We start from the raw sequence: 20,821 nt of genomic DNA, 5'->3' as shown, positions 1-20,821 counted from the left end.
AATATCAACACCATCCACAATCGATGTGGGACAACCTCAACAATCTTCTCCTCACATATCGGGCTTTGCGGGAGACCAAACACGTCTCCTTCCACACATCAGGCCCTGCGAGAGATCAAACCCGTCCCTCCCTCACACACGGGGCCCACGGGAAACCAAATTCGTCTCTCCCTCACACAAACCCGTATCTCCGTGATTGTTGGGCCGGGGACTTGTTGATAAATCGGGCTTTGATACCATTGTTGGGTGGCATTAGACTTCTCTCACCCCAAAAGTTAGCTCAAAAGATGAGGTTTTCGTTCACACCTATAAACTGAATATCAACCCAATCCACAACCGATGTAGGACAACATCAACAAATCATCACAAAATGATAACCAAGGTTACATTGGGTTCACTATCCCGATGATTATAGCTCGATCATTAGGGTGGGTATCAACACGTTTTTAACCAAACCTCGTAGATACTTCACTACATCATCCTTATTTGCAAATGGAGATACTTCATTTCGTTTCTTTAAAAGACATTATCATGTGTTAATCCGGCAAGTGATTCATGAGTAACGGTGGGTGGGTAGAAAAATCAAAATGTTTTTGGAGGCCATATATATATAACAAATTAAGTTTATCGAGTGTTTATTATATACTTTTTCAACAACTAGAAACCATTCTCTTTTAATTGATTGTGTTACATCAATGAATATGTGTCTCAAGGTGTCAAAATTTCTTCATGCCGATACTTTGAACAATTTAAGAACATGATCCGTTATTGAACTTCACATTCGAAACTCAAAACATGAGATTTTTGTGGTCTCAACATGCATTCAAATAGACTGGCCTGTATGCTTGCTTCTGAATTTTTGAAGTTCTTCAATTGTCGTAATGTTACTTGGAATTGATACCTTTGATTGATGTTCTGTTACCGAGTTTCAATTTCAAAATTAAAATGGATTAGTTTGTACCTTTGTGGGATAAAAGCCCCACAAACAGACTGGCTGAATTGCTTGTAATTAAGGTAATATTCCATAAAAATAACTCTTTATGTGCCCCCCGGGGCACATCCAAGTTGGCAAAGGAAGGGCAGTGCGGGGCTCACAACCCCAGCCTGGGGAGTTTGATTCTTGGTTGGAGCAGCTGAGTGTTTGTAATAACCATCTTGGTTGGAGCAGTTTGGTGATGTAATAACCATGGAGGAGGGTCCCTTGGGGTCAGGAGTATAAAGACTGTTCGAACCCTGGTCAATTTGGATATATACCGTGATTTACCTTCACCAGTCACTGAGGGGCCGGGGGCTGGGGGTCCAGGATATAGTCTGGCAAAGCTGGGAAACCTGGGTATCAAAAAAAAAAAAAAACTCTTTATGCTGACCTCGAAATTCGATGGATTACATAGCAAATAGATTTTAACTCCTCTTTTGTCCACGTTTATATTATTTGTATACTTAAACATCCACGTTAGACAATTCGTGATTATAACTTCGACGGGGTATAACGATCGAGGGCACCCAACGCTCAAATCAAATGGTAGTTAAAAGTATTTGAGTATAAAAAAGACAATAGACGAAAATATGGGAGTCGTGTTAAATAGAAATATTGAAAGCAACCTATATTGTTCAATTTCTTATTTAGAATAGTGTATGTGTATGATTTTTTCTATTTTTTTATCCCTCTTGTTATTTTCGACGACCTGCAAATCCCTCGTGATTTTAAAAATTAAGTTGTTGAATAACTTAAATTGTAGTAGTTGAGCTCTTAAAAATATTTTAAGTAAAAATTTGTGGGTTATGTTATGTGTGCACCAAAACACCACAATGCTTTACACTTTCTTCACATGAACGAGGTGTAAGTATTATGTCCTAGGTCCAATCAATTTTGGATATAAATACTTTTGATAAATAATTAATGTAATTTAATGACAGATCTATTATTTAATTAATAGACAATTAAATAAATAATAGAGTCCGTAGATTCAAATCTTCGTAATTTTTAATCACAAGAAGTTGTGATTGTGAGATACAAATTACATCTGATTGAATCTTAAATCGTCCGTGGTCGTAAGTAATAATGAGATACGGATATCGTTATTACGGATAGATCATCACGTGTGGCATTTCTTACTAGTGAAGTAAGTAGCTGATCTCACAAGTTAAAGTGTGGTGACACTTAAATGAACACGTGGATGTTTTGTTATAGAACAAAACATTGGAGACCAGCCGAGAGATTCCACATGGATAACTATCTGAGTGTCAGTGGTTAATCTCTAACGTTCGGTAGTGGAATTTGTCATTTTGACTTGAGATCGTCATGGTACCTTATATGAGGACGGTCATACTTTGGTGACGTTGGATGTTGCTCTGTAAAGGGCCGCTAATACGACATCGTTCGGGTACGTCAAGAATCGTATGAAAGTTGTGATTGATCAATAAAGGATTCATCACTCTTAGATAATAGGAGATTATGATCTGCGTTTCATTCAATTAAGTCGATGATGAAATCTTTGGCCAAGGTGTACTCATAAGTCGAAAAAAGAGTTTTCGACTTATATTGACTTAATAGTAGAGTGAAAGATATGATCGATGATCGAGATTGACACACTTCCATATCTCATAATTGATCGGATCATATTGACGAAGGGATTATAGTTTCATGGTAAACGAACGAGTTTAGTTTTATCATACCACATGACATTTCCCGTCACATGTATTGCCCTGACATATTGTTAGATGTCAATCTAGAATGACGAGTGTGAATTGACGATAAATTAAAAGGGTGTTTTAATCTATCAATTTTGATTAGATCAAAATAATATTTTATGTCATTAGGCATAGTGATCGGGAACCTGATGGGTCGTACGCAAAAGAGAATTTAAAAATTGCAATTTATCAATTAATTAATTTAACAATCGTTAGATAAATTAATTAATTGAGTTGATTATTTATAAGTCTAAATTAATTAATTTGATTAATTAATTCACGGACCGAATTTAATTAAATGGTTTAATTAAATATTGGATCGGATCAGGTCAGGTCAGGTCAGGCCCGTTTGGGCTTATATAAATACAAGGTTAGGGTTTTCCATCCACATGGTTTTCATTCTCATAATTATTTTTGCTAGTATAAGAGGAGAAAATTCTGGTAACTGTAATCTTATTCTCTGTATGGATCATCGTTGGAGGTTGGACAATTGGACAATTGTGCGTGGCAAATCAAAATTGCTGGAACGAAAAGAAAAGCAAAAGGTTGTAGAATTCTTCAAAATTACAATCTTTATCACGATTTCTATCTAAACACAAAGGGATCCTCGATAGAAATCGAAATAATTTTAATTTTTTGCTGTGCATATATAAGTAGATTCTCAACACGGGGGTCCACGCATTCAACGTATGTGTACAAGGAAAATGTACAAACAACATAATTCAAAATTTATTTATATTAAATCCCATCAGCGATTTGGAGAATTTTAGACACGTGTGGAGTAGAAATGAAGATAGAAGGCAATAAACAAATAAATTTTAAAGGCTATATTTTGATAAAGCTTTCCAAATAAGATATTAAAGAAATGATAAGGACCCACGAATATTATATATAATTTAAAAATTGTCAGATGAGGGGCACGTTATGGCGTAAAAGGCGAGCTAGCGTGTGACACGACGTCAGATGAACGACTTTAATAGTTGAATAAACGTGGGCCACGGCTGGGCTTGACCGGAACCAGCAGGAAGCCGGACCATTTGTTTTTTCAACCCACTAACACTTGCACCACTCATCTTCTCATGCTTAAGTGACGCGCGGGTAAAATATTACTAATACAATTACTTGTCTGGTCAAGAATTAAGTGGGAAATTCACGACCCCCGAAATATTTTGCTTTCTAGCACCCCTTTGATTTCCATTCTTATAAGAATGAAAATGAAAAGTATAATCGTTATAAAATCCACACAAAAGAGAAGAAGTTAAATATGGTGACTTGATATGATGGATAATGATTATATTTTTCATTTTTTGGCCAAAAAATGAAAAACAAACGGGCCCTAATGTTTCGATTTTGTTACAGCAATACACCCTCTGTTGCGCATGAGCACGAGTGTGTCTACGTGCTTGAATTTTGTTTGTAATAAGGGTTTATTTGGCACATGTTCGATGATCATTATTTTAAAAATAATGAAGTTTTAAATTATGATTTTTTTTTTTTGAGAATATCTCGTTAATAAGTAGGGAAAGAAATTTTGGTTAATATGCAAAATATTTTACTATAAATAAATATGTGGTTGAAAATGAATATGATAATTAAAATTTTTTGAAATAATGATTGTCAGACAAGGGCATAGATCTAGTTGAATTTTGTTTTAAATAAAGGTTAATTTGTTCACGGGACAGAGGGAGGTGGTAAACCTCGACAAGCCCATTATTTTTAAATCCATATCAGATTAGTAGAATTTTTTCATAAGATCCATTCAAGTTGATTCTCTATCCCTATCTGTCTTAAGACCTTGAAGGGAACTTAAGCTAGAACCTCGAGCTAGCCCTCCACCCAAGAGCAAGCCAGAGGTTCGCCTCCCCTTCGAACAACCCTTTCAATCTAGTCCAGAGGGTTGCACAGATTGTTTCTGGCATGTCTTTCTATGTGACTCAGCTCGTATCTGTTATGAAAGTAATTCTTCGTAACAAAAACTTGAAAAAAGATAGATAGAAATAAGAAATAATAATTAGATATTTCGTAGAAACCTCTAGACCTTTCAAATTATTAGTATTCGAGGAACCAAATACCTCAATTACAACACGAAGTCATTTTTGAACATGTTTGGCTAATTTTAAGAAAGTGTTTTTTCTAATTAAAAGAAGTTTTAGAAAAAGTTGGTTCAATACAACTTTTTGTAAAAGCACTTTAAAAAAAAAAAAAAAAACACTCTCTCAAAAAGCAGAAATTAAAATAAAAATAAATGCAAAAATCATATCAAACAGACCATTTATCATCATTGGCATTGTTCCCCCAGTTTTGCATTTTTATGCTAGATTTTTGGATGTAAATTCATTTATGATAGCTTCTCAAATAAAATTTAGCGATTGTTCCCCATTTTTTAAAATTAAGTATGCATTTTGAAAATAGTATATTGATGAAAAATATGTGATTAAAAAATAAAATAAAAAATTACTTTGTTGAAAAATATATAGTTGAAAAAAAGAGAGAAAAATGTATTTCGGAAATAATAGGGATTAAACAAGGGCTTACATTTTTACTATTGCATTTTAAAGTTATTTTTTTACAAATAAAAATTACTTGAATTTTTTGGGGAAAATGTATTTTTTAAAAGTGATTTTTTTTTTAAAGAATGTGTTATTAAAATGTATGAAAATTTTTAGATTTAAGCGTATAATAATTTGATGAAAGAATACGTAACTAAAAATAAATTTATAAAAAATAATTTAATAAATGAGGCTCAAACAGGAGTTTAAGTACGAATAAACATATTCATAATCCCACATGTTGTCTCTCACAGAGGAGGAATCACGATAAATTAATGAATAATACTGATTAATAAAAGTTGTTGTCACTTACAAAGTTTTATTCGTAGAAACTCCTAGCAAATTCACATTGCTTAGCCTCCGTTTTAACAATTTTCATAAAAAAATAATTAATTTTTTGACTGTTATTTCACTATTTCAATCATTATTTTTACTTACTCACTCACAAGCGAAATTCATTTTTCTCTCTAACGATCAAAAAATTAATTCTCATAATCATTACCGAAAATATCCTTAGTATTTCAACACATACATCCCCATAAGATAAGCTAAACAAAATTTTCTGTCAAATCTAATATAGTAACTCTTTTGTCAAATGACNGTGGATCGAAGAATAGATATCATGCTTGAGCATAAAGAAAAACTATGTAGATTGGTCAGGAGTTTTACATATCAAAGCTTAATATGTTTGAATTTGTGATTTTGAAAATGTAATAACAAATTCGTAACACATTTCCAATAAACTGGACATTTGAAGATGACACTACCCCTTCCCTAGAACTCCCCAATCCCCATCGGAAGAGTTGCAGTAAAAATATAATCCCGGCCATCCTTTGCTCTCCCAATCCTGCACATGCTTTTTCTGGGTTCTGTAGTTGTGTTGATATAGTTTAACAGTAAAAGAACCCATGAGTTTTTGTTTATCCTATATTCAATCTTACTTATTTATAATCAATCATGTAACTATAATGAGGTTTTCTATCTTTTTTATTTCATTTGCAGAATTGCAGTAATCGACTATAATGAGAGGAAGGAATTTTGGGGTTTGTCATAGTTGCAGAAGTAAAGCGCACTACTTCAAACAATGCCAATTGAGACGTCGGTGCCCTAGTTGTGACCATGGATATTGAAAATGTTTTGAGGTGGAACAGGATACCGGGAACAAAGGCCGACTGTTCTTTACTTGTAGCAACGACTGTGGGTACTTCGATTGGGTGAAAGATGAAGCTTCAGGAGCGGAGTCGAGTTCTATTAACGATAAGGTCAATGAGGCGCCCGACAAGGATGATGAAGAGCTTCCAAGATTATTTGATGGGCTAGCTAGAATTAGCGAGAAACATGGCGTCGACATTTCGTTGCACATGACTTTTAGCAAGGGAAAAGGAATCGAGAAATGTCACGGGGAAGGAAAGAGCTCGGTTTGAAGGGGTGATCTCTTAGTTTTATGCATGTCTAATATGCAGTTAAATGTGGTTTGTAAGACAAAAATGGATGAGTTAGGACCATAGTTGGTGTACATGGATTGAATTTCGTTTAGTATGATCACCACAATTAAGCCTTACTTGGATTGATTGATTTTAGAAAATTTCCAAACATTGTTATTAATTAATGTTCAGGCTGTTAAACTTTTCATATTTGACAGATATTTGGAACTATGTATATTATGAATATCGTGGATATATAAAGTTTTGCTAAAAGTTTCCATCAAGAGGGGACAAAGAAACGCATACAAAACCACCAAAATTTTTGGAAAAATCAATATGAACCAAGATAACAAATTAACAATGCTCACAAAACATGTGAATCTACAAAAAAAACGGCAATCAGTGTATTTATCCTCTCTGCTACTGCACATACGCTTCAATATTAATCAAGTCTTGTGTCGAAACAAGATTCACTAGTTGACCTCGAGCGATCTCTAGAGCAATCCTCTCAATATTTAAAACACCAATTTTTACGAAGATAAACTCGGGGTTTGCCTCCCCTAAATGACAAATGGGATCATAACACAATGTCACATACTTGAGAGAAAACATGGCTTCAGTCCTAGCACAATCTGATTTTTTCATTTGGGAAAACAACATTTGGATTCCGAATATGAGGATTTAAAGCGGCAAGTTCCTTCCATTTAGCCCCAGTTCCATGAACTCGAGAAGAGATACTCCATAAGGTATCACCAGGCCGCACTGTAGTTGTTGCTTGTGAAGAAGCTGGTGCAGAGGAGTTGGCGATCACCTTCGACTTGATCAGTGAATGCTTCTTCTTTCCCATTCCATTTGCAAGCAACTAGCGAGAACCAGACTTTTGTCGATTACTGGAACCTCATAAGTTCGTTTTACCTGTCTCAGTCTTCAAACCAACAACATACACCTCAGTAATTTTGTATTGAGGAACGGGTTCTTCTTCATGGATTTTGTCTTCTTTGATCTACGCAATTATGTTCTCAGTTTTTGCAGTCTCACCCTCGTCTTCCTCTTTGTCATAGTTCCTTACTTGCGAAACTGTACTATCGATTTTGGGTTTAGGTGGGACAAAAACTCTCTAAGTTGACATAAAGTTATCATCTAAATTAACATTCACATAACTCCCTAGTGAGAAAACAACTAACACAAACGAAGTGTCAAATACCGAAGCCAAATTAAGTATTTTATGAACCAAACTTGTCATTCTCTTGAGCAGAATACCAAGAATATTTCAAACTACATTGACATGATGAGAATTCGGCCACCTCAACTGGTGGGACTATACAACACACTAGAAACACAAAAAATCCACCACTACTTTCTGTCCGAAACATAAAAAATCCACCACTACTTTCTGTCATACTCTGCATACAAGAAATACAAGAAAAAGAAATTTCTCAAAGTTCCTACTAAGCATAGAACCTCTGGTACTGTCCCATATGACAGATTACCAGCAAAATTAAGCACCTCCAGCTTCTCAAGGCAGCCCAAGGAGAAAGGTACTGGACCTGTCATTTTATTGTTCCCAGCATCGAACACCACAGCTTCTTTGAAGAACCCCAATTCATATGGCAAACGTATGTCCAAGAAAGATAGGTCATCCATGCCTAAAATGGCAGACTACGAGATTAACACTTAAAAACCAACCAACATAGGCAGACTACGAGATTAACACTTACCAGGAAGTAATCAAGAATAACTACAAGACTACCAGGAAGTAATAACACTTACCAATATAAATTCAAGAATAATTAAATCGTCTGAAGCAACAGGAAGTAATCAAAACCCCATTTTGGCACCTTCACCTTTATTTTCTTTCAACAGGCACCTTGACTTCTTCATAACTTACCAACTGCCTGCAAAATAAAGTAATCAAAACCTCAAAAAAATGGTCTTCCTAAGTGAGAATCTGAAGTTGTCATGTCATAAGAGCTAAGTGCCTCTAAAAAGCATAATGAAAGAAAAATATTTGCACACGTACCTTTCGTATGAGAATCAGAAGTGCGTCCAGCTTGAGAGGGTAACTGTTGACAGAAGTATGGCATAACAAGACCTACGAAGTAAGAAAAAAATTATGACACAAGGGGAAAATGACGGCACGCATAAACAACAAAATACATACATAAATACTAAACATAAACCTTCGGCATCGACTACAACATTTTTTGGTGACGGCTGGACGAAATATTGTAATGGTGTCGGCATAGAACAATGTGGTACTTGAGATGCTTGGACATCGACTGAGCTAACTTCCACAGTACTGTGCCTAGCTCTAGGCCTCTTCCCTTTGTTTGATGGTGTAGTAGCCTGCATGTTCGACATTTGAAATAATTATTCGTTACAAATAGTGAAAGAATGGATGTTGTAATAGTAAAACATACCTTCACTTTCTTTGACGTGGACTCCAATGGGAATTTACGCAGAAGTTTCTTTGGTGCGCCCTTTCTCTTCGACGATAGTGGATCTAATATGTGTCCACTGCTACTGTTATGCTGTGAGTGGACAACGCTTCCAACACTTGACTTTGTCATTCGTAAATCTTTTACTTGCGATTTTATCCACTCCATTATACTACGTGTCCATCCTTCGTCATCTGCTGCGAGGTCCGCCACTTCTGAAAAAGCATGGCACATTTCGTCATACCTCAACTGTCCAGGAGTACCGACCAATCCATCATAATTTACTGCGATTTTGGAGTGTGCTCTACTAACGTCTCTTCTCCACCTTCTTAATATATACAGTTCAAGCATTGACATCACGTCTTTACGCATTAACACTTCTATCGCATGCCTACAAATAATACCCCGAAATTCAAATAAGAGGCAACTACAAATCAATTCACATGTATCCCTCCGAAATGATACCCAAAATGATTTTTTCTTCGGCTGCTCGTGAACAACGATCTCCTCACAGACCACGTAGGTCGACCAGTAATATTCATTCGCATTTTTCGAGACGACGTCGCAGTACACCTTCCCAGTGAACTCTTCCTGAACTTCTTTAAACTTTGAAATGGTATAAACTGCTTGAAATTGCTTCTCCACTACGAACGTTGTCGCACACAGAACCATTTGAGAGTACGACTTGAAATCTGCCTGGAACTCCTTTTCGACCTTATTTTTAAGTGCTTTTTCATATTGCTCGACAAACTGTTTCAATGAGGTTTTTGAATGCACATACCCATCGAAGAATGCATTCATACTCTCGCTACGCTGTGTCGTTGACATGCCTGCCCAAAACATGGTTTTCAAAAAACAAGGCACCCAATGAGCTCTATTCTCGTATAACCCTGATAGCCAATCACTGTCATACAACTCATACGTATCGAGCATCGATCTCCAACCTTCTTCAAATTGTTGCACATCCTCGGAGTCGTATACCAGTCCATGTATAGTAGAAAATATCGAGTTCTTCTGAACATGGTCCCTTGAAATCACAACCATAAGCACCACCTATGCCTCGTGTTCGAAAAAACAATCTCAATGGCATTTGCATCGCCCGATCTTGATCAGTAATGATTCCAATAGGAGCTTGATCGTGCATATACTCAAGCCATGTTCTGAACAACCACATGAATGTCCCTGTGTCCTCATTCGATAATAATCCACGGCCGAGCAATGTGGATTGTCCATGGTGATTCAAGCCGACAAAAGGGGCGAAAGGCATGTCATACTTATTAGTGAGATAGGTAGTGTCAAAGGTGACAACATCACCGAACTCCTTGTAAGATTGCCTACATCTGTTGTCTGCCCAAAAAACATTCTTGAGTCTACCTTCATCGTCCAAGTCCATACTAAAGAAAAAACCAGAGCATCGTGCTTGCATATTTGAAAAGTACGCTTGTATTGCGATCGCATCTCCTTCCCCAAGGCGTAAACGTCTCACCTGTTCAATGTAGCTCTGACAATCTTTTTCCACGAAAATCATATTTTCATTTCCACCAGCTTCAACAACTACTGAGTTATCACTCTTATGTAACGGAATTCCTGCCATATCATTCACTTCGAGCTTTCGTTTCTGTGTCGTTGACATGCCTGCCCAAAACATGGTTTTCAAAAAACAAGGCACCCAATGAGCTCTATTCTCGTATAACCCTGATAGCCAATCACTGTCATACAACTCATACGTATCGAGCATCGATCTCCAACCTTCTTCAAATTGTTGCACATCCTCGGAGTCGTATACCAGTCCATGTATAGTAGAAAATATCGAGTTCTTCTGAACATGGTCCCTTGAAATCACAACCATAAGCACCACCTATGCCTCGTGTTCGAAAAAACAATCTCAATGGCATTTGCATCGCCCGATCTTGATCAGTAATGATTCCAATAGGAGCTTGATCGTGCATATACTCAAGCCATGTTCTGAACAACCACATGAATGTCCCTGTGTCCTCATTCGATAATAATCCACGGCCGAGCAATGTGGATTGTCCATGGTGATTCAAGCCGACAAAAGGGGCGAAAGGCATGTCATACTTATTAGTGAGATAGGTAGTGTCAAAGGTGACAACATCACCGAACTCCTTGTAAGATTGCCTACATCTGTTGTCTGCCCAAAAAACATTCTTGAGTCTACCTTCATCGTCCAAGTCCATACTAAAGAAAAAACCAGAGCATCGTGCTTGCATATTTGAAAAGTACGCTTGTATTGCGATCGCATCTCCTTCCCCAAGGCGTAAACGTCTCACCTGTTCAATGTAGCTCTGACAATCTTTTTCCACGAAAATCGTATTTTCATATCCACCAGCTTCAACAACTACTGAGTTATAACTCTTATGTAACGGAATTCCTGTCATATCATTCACTTCGAGCTTTCGTTTCACACTCGCACTCAATTTTCGGTTGCATTGGTACAATCTAGACTTGGACGGACTTGTTTTGTGATTGTGCTCAAGATACACTTTGTTAATCCTCCATATTCCCAGACTATCTAAAAATGCAAATATTCTTACTTTACAATCAGTTTGACTTGTTGGTAGTGGTTTCAAGGAATTGCCTGTAGCATAAGTTCGTCGACCTTTACGGCTACATGTGAACGTAACGTATCTCATAACTCCATCTTCCCCTTTTTTGAATTCCTTTTTCGCACCGGAAACCCTACGTCGTAAGTATAGCTTTTGTAGAAGTCAAACATTTCCTTCTCATCACTAAATGTCATACCCACCTTAGGCACTGACTCCACATCTCCTCCCACATTTTCGTTGTCCAACATATTCAGATTCTCCACAGCATTCTCGTTATCACATTGTAGCAAGACATCAGCATTCTCATCTTCCATAATTTCTTTTCCTGCCACAGAAATTATAACATATTTAGGATGAAGTTTTGTTTGCATGAATGAGAAGTAAGGTATCATCCACTGACAACATTTTCGTTTAATATGGCTACCACAAATAAATTGGTATAACAACATTTCTGCTTTGTTAAGTAACTTGCATTTTTAGCTCAAATTATTAACTGAACCTCTACGTAATGATACCACACAATCACGTTGCTGTAGAGAATGAAATATAAATAAAAATGCAATGTCCACACATATGCACATGCAGAGCTCAATTTATTTCCCCCCCTTTTCCACAATCATGTTTTAGGATTTTGTATTGATTTAGCAAAATTTAGTGTTCTGATTTGCTAATTTACCTATGGTTTGTGACTTTTGAATGCTATTCATAGGAAAATGAAAGAAAACATATTAGACTTCATAAGATTTACTGACAATTCACATTATAAACTAGTTACATTTCATATGATTTACTGTCAATTCACATTATAAACTAGGTTCTCTTGTTAGATTATCTTTTGAATTCAATTTACAGTATAACTTTTACTTCCAAGATTTTGCATACTTTTCAGGCACGGTACTTAAAAAATGTGTGTTTGTTCTATATTTTGAGGTTCTAAAAATTAGCAGAACATCGTCTGAGATTTTACCCGATCCCGACTTGAAATGAACAGCAGAGTGTTGCAAGCGGATGACGAGCAGAGAGTTACAGTTAAGGTAAAATCTTCATCTCCATAGCCAAGAAGAGTACATTTCTTCAAACCACTGGGAAAATCGAAATGCGTATCGCTCCAAACAACCTCTTGTACGGTGGCTTCTTAGCCGGAGATGGTGCCGTCGTACTTACAGTAAATCGAGCTGAGTATTGGCGAACGGTTGCGCTCGATTTCGATGGGGATTAGGGCAACTGGTTTTTTATTTTGGGAGGGAAATAAGTTTTCTTCCTAGTTTTTTACAGTGCCCACGTGACTATATTAATTTTTTTTTTTTTTTGAATAAAATGGTTGCCACGTGAGATTTTTTGAATTCCTGTGGACTTTTCCGTAAAATATTTCTGTAGCCACAGCTTAATTGATAAAATTAATATTTGAGATGACCAAATATTTGTTTGAAAACTTGTACCGGAAAATTAGAGCTTTCCAACGTGTTTTGCTACGTGTCAGAATAAATCTACAGATTCCGAAACGTCTTGGAGCACGTGGTAGATAACCACATATCACCGGACGAGCAAGTAACACGTTTCCATTAGGAACTCAAATTTGATTAGTAAAATCCTCCACCCCCCCCCCCCCCCCAAACCATAGATAATATATGAAAAGAAAAAACGTAATGTTCGTTTGGTAATGCTTTTGTTTTTGAAAAAATGATCAAATATATTCAATTTATCTTTAATCATATATTTTATTAAATTTATAAATTTTACCCTCTTTTCCCCATAAATTTCATGGGACCTACAAATTTTTTTATTTATCAATTTTTAGTAACATTGTACATCTTATAGCAACCATTAGTCAATAGTCTTCCATTCCACTCCCACATCTTTCATCCTCTATTTTAAAATGACAATTTGAAGATTTGGAGATCATATTGACAATGATCGATCTATGGTCTAAAACATAATAAGATCAAGTACTTGTACGTGGAAGTTTAAAAAGTTGCTTAAAAGTTAATGTCAAAGTCAACAATTAATTTTAATCATACATTACGTCGGACATAAAATTGCTATCACTTTTTTTTTATCACTTATTTTAGAGGATCCACCACTCCCTTTTATGAAATCATCTTCTTGGTTCTATTTTAAAATGACAATTTGAAGATTTGGAGATCATAGTGACAATGATCGATCTATGGTCTAAAACATAATAAGATCAAGTACTTGTACGTGGAAGTTAAAAAAGTTGTTTAAAAGTTAATGTCAAAGTCAACAATTAATTTTAATCATACATTACGTCGGACATAAAATTACTATCACTTTTTATATCACTTATTTAAGAGGATCCACCACTCCCTTTTATGAAATCATCTTCTTGGTTCTCCCAAACAAGCACTAAAAATATAAAGATTTTAATATTAACGGACATAAGTTAGATGTCTGAATCGTACATCATGCAAAGATTGAAGACCTCGCGTGTAATAATTATTGAGCATTTGATTTTTATGGGAAGCGATTTTTTTAAAATAATATATATAAATAAATAAATAATTCATGTGTAAAATTATTTATTGAAAAATAATTTAATTAAAAATATTTAGGAAAAAACAAAATCAAAAGACTAAAGAAATCTGCCCTTTAAATATTTCAGTTAAACAGAATCGATGACCTGTTGTAGCCGGTGAAGGATTTTGGCCACGAGAATGTATGAATCTTTAGAGCGTGTCGTCGTATCACAAACTCTCCATCATACTTACATATACATACAACCTTTCTGTTACCTCTCTCTCTCTTCAAATCTCCATACTCACTCTACGGATAGCCAAACCCTCCAAGCAGCTATTAATTTTTTTTATCCATTCGAACTCTAGAACGGATATCTTTTTTCCTTACTTTCCGTCTGGTTAAAGGGAATTTTCCCGAATTCATTCTGAGCTGAAGAATTGAGTTGAAAATGGAGAGAGATTTCATGGGATTGTCTGTAAAACAGGAGACTCCTGATGAAGGTGTGGATTCAGCTACTTCAAAATTCTTCTTCTTCTTCTTCTTTTTCTTTTTTTTTTTAAAATTTATCATATCTAGAAATATAATGATTTGTTCTGAGAATAATATCCATATAAGGGAGAAATTGAAGTGTCAAATTTCTAAAAGCAGTAGTTTTAGTTACGTATTTTGTGCCTGGTTGTCATTTATTTTTAGATAAATAATCTTGAAATGGAAAAAACTTGATAGGTTTACAAAAATGAAGTAGCTTTAACAAAATAAACAACCCAATATAGATTTTCGTAAATTTTCGAAGCTTAAATTTCATATTAATCATCTTGCTATTAGATGGTGGCTGGACATCTGAGCATAATTAAACTTTGTGTTCTGGTTTAGATAATTTAGAACTTTCCGAGAAAGCTGTACTAAGGTAGCTTCATGTATATTTTTCTTTCTACAAGAAGCAAAAGAAGTCTTGATGAATGAGTCCTTTTTTTTTTAATCAAAATTTTTAATAATTGAGTAGCTGCAGTCTAGTCTGAAAGCTCGTCTTTAACACAAAGAACAAAAACAAATCATGTGATTTCTAGATTACTTTCATTTTATTTCTTGGAATCTTAAAGAACCCTACTCAAAATTGTTTATATACATTGAGATGTCAAGTTTGTAATTTCGCTATTTATTTTAATTTTATTTGCAGTTAGCTGTCGAGTAACAAGAGGTACAGTGTATTAATTTTTTTTTTCTTACACTTAACTTTACAGTAATTGTTTATTCGTTGAGTGGATTGATACATGAGGTGTATTTTTCACGGTTCAAATGGATACTAAAAATATTTTTTTATGCGTTGCAGTGGGAAATTTTTCAATATTTTTCATAGTCCTTCAGAATTTTATATTCATTTTCATCTTTCTTGTGTTATTTAAAGTGTGCATTGCCATCATGCATCTCCTCATCTTTTACACTATTTAATTTGTTAAATTAATATTTTAAATTAAAGGGAGTTGTGCTTTCAAAGATGACACCGACATGTATAATAATTTATTATGGTACCACCCAAAAAGAGGAATAAGTTATGTGATAAATTAAGTGCTTTTTATATTCTAAATGGGATGGTGGCATTATTAAATTTGTTTTGACCAGATGATTTTACATATTCTTTGCTTGTTCTGCATTTGATGAGTATAATAATCACTCATTATAATTCACATGAGTGCATAGCAATCAATTTTTAATTAAGTTGTTCAATACGTTCACACCTTTTACAGCTGCACCAGGTACCTCGAGTTACTAATCTTATAATAAATAAGTTTCCGTAAATTACTTATTTTGAAAGTAACATTTACCTTATTGTCAAAATAAATTAACATTTCTTATTTGTAAGTAACCAAAATCAACTTATTCAATCTTGATTTTGAAAGAAGAAAAAATTTACTTAGAAGTAACTCAAGTTATTTTTTAGCTTGTTCTCTTAGAAAATGTTCATATGTGAATAACCTTGGAAGGTCAATTACTGTCATCTTTTTTATGTAGTTTTCAAAACCTACAATTTGCCACATTGCTGCTTAGTTGCTAATTATTTATGTAATAGTCAATAAATGAAAGTGTTTTTCTTGTTTCATTAGATGGTAGTTATTTCTGGAAATTCCAGTGATACATTTGACTAAATTGGTATAGGTTTGTGTTTTATTTTGATTCTGTAGGTCCAGTGAGAAGTTCAGCAATGCAGCGGTCATTTTCAAACAAGGTTTCTGTTGTTCCTCAGTTGTTATCTTTTCAGGCTGCTCAAGTTGAAAAACCTAAGACTGGTTTTGATTCCCTTGCATCGACTGGACTGGTTACCATAACGACTTCTACAGAAGCGTTCAACTCTGATCAGAAACCATACTCAGGCGTCATGCAGGTGAGTTACTATTTCCTTCTGGATCTTTCGTAACTTTTGATTCCAAGACTTGATGTATAAGTTCTTTATATCCATGTTTAAGAAAACCTTACCAACAAAAATCCTAGGGGGTGTTTGATAGACATTTTTATGTAAAAATACATTTTAGAATAGTAAATTGATGTGAAATGTGTGGTTGAGAAATAAGGAAAAGTTTTTGATTTATTTTAATAAAGAATATGTGGTTGAAAAGAAGAGAGAGAAAAATGTATTTTGAAAAAAATGGCTATCGAACGAGGCCTTAATTTATTTTTCCTTCACAATAAGGATGTGATTTAGATAGAATATCTTTCTTTATATCTTACACATTTTTATTGGGTTTTCCTTTTTAATATTTAGAAAACAATTTTTCCTGGAAATCAAGGGGGACTTCACTATAAGGTGACAACCTATCCAGCTCAGAACTTCGAAGCACATGGCCTTCAAGATGTCAGAGTACCGCCAATTAACATTCAAACAAATCAAACAGTTTCGCTAGCTGGACAGTATCTGAGTTATTCAGCAAGCTCGCGACCTCTGGCTGTTCCAGTAACAAATCCCCTCCCAGCTGTTCCTCCTAGTAGCTCTGTTATGGATGCCACTGGTTTGAGGTATGTCAAATGACACTATAAGCATAAGCATAAACTTTCAAAGAGAAGTGAGGGGTAGTTTGTCATTGCTTTTGATAAATGTTTTAGCATATTTTGATAATAAATTAGATGAAATTTGTTGTTGAAAAATTAATAAAAATTGTGGATCCTATGAAATGTGTGGTTAAATTTGAAGTTTGATCGGCTGAAAATTTTTAGCAAAGTTTTGTCAAACAAGCACAAAGTAGAAAGTTCTGCCTAGGATGGAGCTTTGCGGCGTGACAAGCATCAGACACCAAAATGGCTCAGATGCGTTAATAATAAAAGATTAATTATTCTGAAGTAGAAAATTTTCTCCTAGGATTGGCATCAGACAGGTCACATATTTTAATGAGTTCAGTATGAATTGGAATCTAACCTTACTCAAAAGTATAATTACAAGGCTTAATCAAACTGAGGTGCTCTGTAGGAGTGCTTCGAAGACTTCAGGTGTTCCTGCTCAGTTGACCATCTTCTATGCTGGTTCTGTGTGTGTTTTTGACAATGTTCCTCCGGAAAAGGTATATTCGAAGAACCTTCAGAAATTCCAGGGCAGTTTTAGTACTTAATTGGTTTTGTTTTCCTTAATATTTTTCATCCACGGCTACAGGCTCAGGCAATTATGTTATTGGCCGGACATGGGTCCCCTATGACTTCTCAAACAACAGTGCCTGCTGCTTCAATTCAAGCACCCGGGATCCCATCTCCTATTGTTGATGGGTTTGGTGTAAATAAGCCTTATGGCGCAACATTGCACTGTTCAAGCCCCATGTCTGTAAGCTCTATTAACGTCTCTCAGTCTGCTGGAGGGATTAGTAGCAACAATTATCTGAAGGCCATAAAACCAGGAGTTGGTCCAATTCCGAATAAAGTGGAGCCCATGAAAGTAGTCAATTTGATTGGATCTGTTCCTGCTACCTTCCTTTCGTCAGGTACATTCTCGTTCCTTTTTTAATTTCTTCAATGTCTTGGATGGAGCTCGATTAGATTTTAGCTTTCGTTATGTGAATTTCCTGATGTAAGCATAATAAAGGTTTCTCAATTTTTCAGGTGCTGTGCCGCAGGCTCGGAGGAAGTCTTTGGCTCGGTTTCTGGAGAAGCGCAAAGAAAGGTAATTAGTTATCGCTTTATATTGTGCAGGTTTCCAATTTATATTCTGTTTTTGGTACAACTTTTGGCATTCAATTATAAATGATGAATGAAAATGCATCTAGGTTGAATTGAGTTGGTTTGAGTTTTTCATGTATAAGTATTCTTTTAATACTGTCAAGTCCTATCCAATTTAACTTATCAAACATATTAATCACGTGTGCATTAGATACAAATGCACAACTGCTCTTCCTATCAATGAATGTGGTTTCATTTGCTTTTAGAATGTACGAACTGTCTGTGAGAAACGTGCAGTGAAAATGTCCATACAGAGATATTTTTGCAGTTGCTAGGCTGTCAAAATGTGACACTGTTATCTATTGTCATCTTTATGATGTGCTTGGTAGTTAGGATAGTATAGTACTATGCAATATTAAAGTAGAGAGAAGAAACTAAAATCTTGTTCAAATTGCTTATGCCTTAAGAATCGAAGATTGTGTTGGTTGTAAGAGGTGTGAATCCGCTAGTCCAACGGATTTTTTGTGTGTTTGAGTTTACAACTTGTAGCATGGGTCTTAACTTATTGATACGTTCCAAAAAGCTTTAGTTGAATCCAATTATTTTTTTTCCCAACCAAACTCGTCCCCTAGTAGGGGTCTGAATTGAAGTCCTCTATCCCCATAAAGCATAAGGAAGCTTGTGAGGCTAACCCCTACAAGAAAAGGTCATTTTGCTCAAGATGTCATTATACTGTTTACTCCCATCTAGTACTGCATATCAAACATGTACATACAGATGAATTTTTCATATTCGGGGAGATATAGATAAGGTAGACAGTATTATGATCATTATAAATTTGTTGATACCGATAGATTTGCATAATACTGATGTATGTTACTGAGTTTTTTGAATGCTTGATATCAACTTTTATTTCAAGCTAAGAATTGCTTCACTGTTGTTTTTTAGGGTCATTGATGCATCGCCATACCCAAGCAAACAATCTCAGGATTTTAGCACTCTCGTTAGTGCCAACATCTCAGTGAACTCTTCACGCAGCTGTCATGTCCAAGAAATCAAGTGATGTTGCTAGATCAAAGCTAAAGAGCTGTTTTGGAATGTTGAACGTTGTTTACTTTATTTTTTACAATGTATTCTTTCTCGACTTTGTATTTCTCTCTTTGTTGTGATTGTAGTGCATTTTTGGCTTAATTGTACTAGGAAAATTTGTAGTTTAACTATAAAAATATTACCTCTATAGTAAGAGAATTGCATCTATTGTCCAATAGAACAGAAAGGATTCGATTATCTCTATATCAGTTAATAGTTGCAAACATGAAGAAGCTGTCGCAAGTGGCTTATACAGACAAGTAAATTTATAATAAATAAGTGTTTTTTTTAATCAAAGTTTAAGGTTGAAAATAAGCAAAGTATTTTGATAATAATTCTTATGTTATGTGAAAATAAGAAACTATCTTTTTATCCTCCTTTACATTAAAAGAGAGGATGGCTGCATCACTATTCACCTTGAGACAGAGGTTTCACACTAATTTCGTTTTGTACTGTAGGTGAACCTATTATGCACTATTCATGCAAAAAAAATCCCTGGAGAAAATGATGAAATTTGATTGCATTAATTTTGTGTGTGTGTATCCCTGGAGACAATGATGAAATTTGATTGCATTAATTGTTGCTGCCTTTGTTGACTTTATTCAACCATCTAATGCCAGTTACTGCAACTTAGTTTCAAAAATATCTTTTGACTTTGTTGAATCCCGTACCTTTCAGAAATGAAATAATATAAATGTGAAAATTGTTCTGTATCATTACTTTCTCATAAATCTTCTTCCAACAAAGTTAAGACACTATTTCGCTCTCTCAACCCGAAGGACAAGAAATCTGCAAGTAAATTAAATAGTAGGGACGTGAAGTATCGTAACGAGCTTTCTTAGGTTAGTTAGTTGTAATTGTTTTTTTTTTCATGTTACGATATTATATATTATTTCTTCTTTTTCTGCGAAAAAGAGGGATTCTTTATGCCATTTTGGGTTTTTTATTTCATAGTAGAAGTTCTTCAAGCTGTAACTTGTCTTTGGATGTTATGTTTTTGGGCAGTTGCTGCAGTAAAAACTAACAATTCTTGTAGAATCATTGGCGTTGTTGCGACGATAATTTTCGGGTAAGTTTTATTAGAAAATTTATTATTTTAATTGATTCTTTATAAGTTGTTGTATATATTTCACACTCTCTTCATTAAATGCCATTTAAATAATTTTTTACTTCATGGTTATGTATCCTTTGGGCGCAAATACTTCTCTGTGTATATTTTTTTTGTCTTCTTAATCAGTTCTTTATAATTAGTTTGGGTTTCACACATGTAATATGTTATTTTTTCTTAATTGTGTTTATTAAGTATACTAACAATTTATCCTAATTTTCTAAAGTCACTTTAACAATATTTTGACACATACTAATGAGGTCGATATGCATGTGCTGAAGAAGAAAAATTATGAAATATCTACGATTAATTACAATTTCCTCAAAATAAATAATACAGATATAAA

At 34.9% G+C, this 20,821-nt stretch overlaps 1 protein-coding gene across 3 annotated transcripts; it reads left to right on the top strand.

The window, feature by feature from the left end:
- Positions 1–14,370: 14,370 nt before the first annotated feature.
- Positions 14,371–19,565, top strand: LOC111366316 (protein TIFY 6B-like). 3 transcript variants are annotated; one of them, XM_022987058.1, is made up of 8 exons: positions 14,371–14,644; positions 15,322–15,342; positions 16,325–16,524; positions 16,903–17,153; positions 17,602–17,692; positions 17,782–18,103; positions 18,222–18,282; positions 19,227–19,565. In XM_022987058.1, exons 1-8 carry the CDS (start codon positions 14,593–14,595, stop codon positions 19,339–19,341), a joined length of 1,113 nt encoding a protein of 370 aa, XP_022842826.1. In that variant the 5' UTR covers positions 14,371–14,592; the 3' UTR covers positions 19,342–19,565. The 3 variants fall into 3 exon arrangements, with proteins under 3 accessions (XP_022842826.1, XP_022842834.1, XP_022842842.1); XM_022987066.1 differs by lacking the exon at positions 15,322–15,342 and having other exon boundaries at positions 14,372–14,644; XM_022987074.1 differs by lacking the exons at positions 14,371–14,644; positions 15,322–15,342 and adding an exon at positions 16,061–16,126.
- Positions 19,566–20,821: the final 1,256 nt, after the last annotated feature.

The sequence above is a fragment of the Olea europaea genome, chromosome 2 (assembly GCF_002742605.1).
Source record: "Olea europaea var. sylvestris chromosome 2, O_europaea_v1, whole genome shotgun sequence".
Taxonomy (NCBI): Eukaryota; Viridiplantae; Streptophyta; class Magnoliopsida; order Lamiales; family Oleaceae; genus Olea; species Olea europaea.
This window is presented reverse-complemented; position numbering and strand designations above follow the sequence as displayed.

Bases quoted from the DNA above. Each gene is read 5' to 3' on its own strand.
- LOC111366316 (XM_022987058.1), top strand. From the start codon at position 14,593: ATGGAGAGAGATTTCATGGGATTGTCTGTAAAACAGGAGACTCCTGAT. The intron at 15,343-16,324 runs GTACAGTGTATT...TTGATTCTGTAG, and splicing joins TAGCTGTCGAGTAACAAGAG to GTCCAGTGAGAAGTTCAGCA. The intron at 18,283-19,226 runs GTAATTAGTTAT...GTTGTTTTTTAG, and splicing joins CTGGAGAAGCGCAAAGAAAG to GGTCATTGATGCATCGCCAT.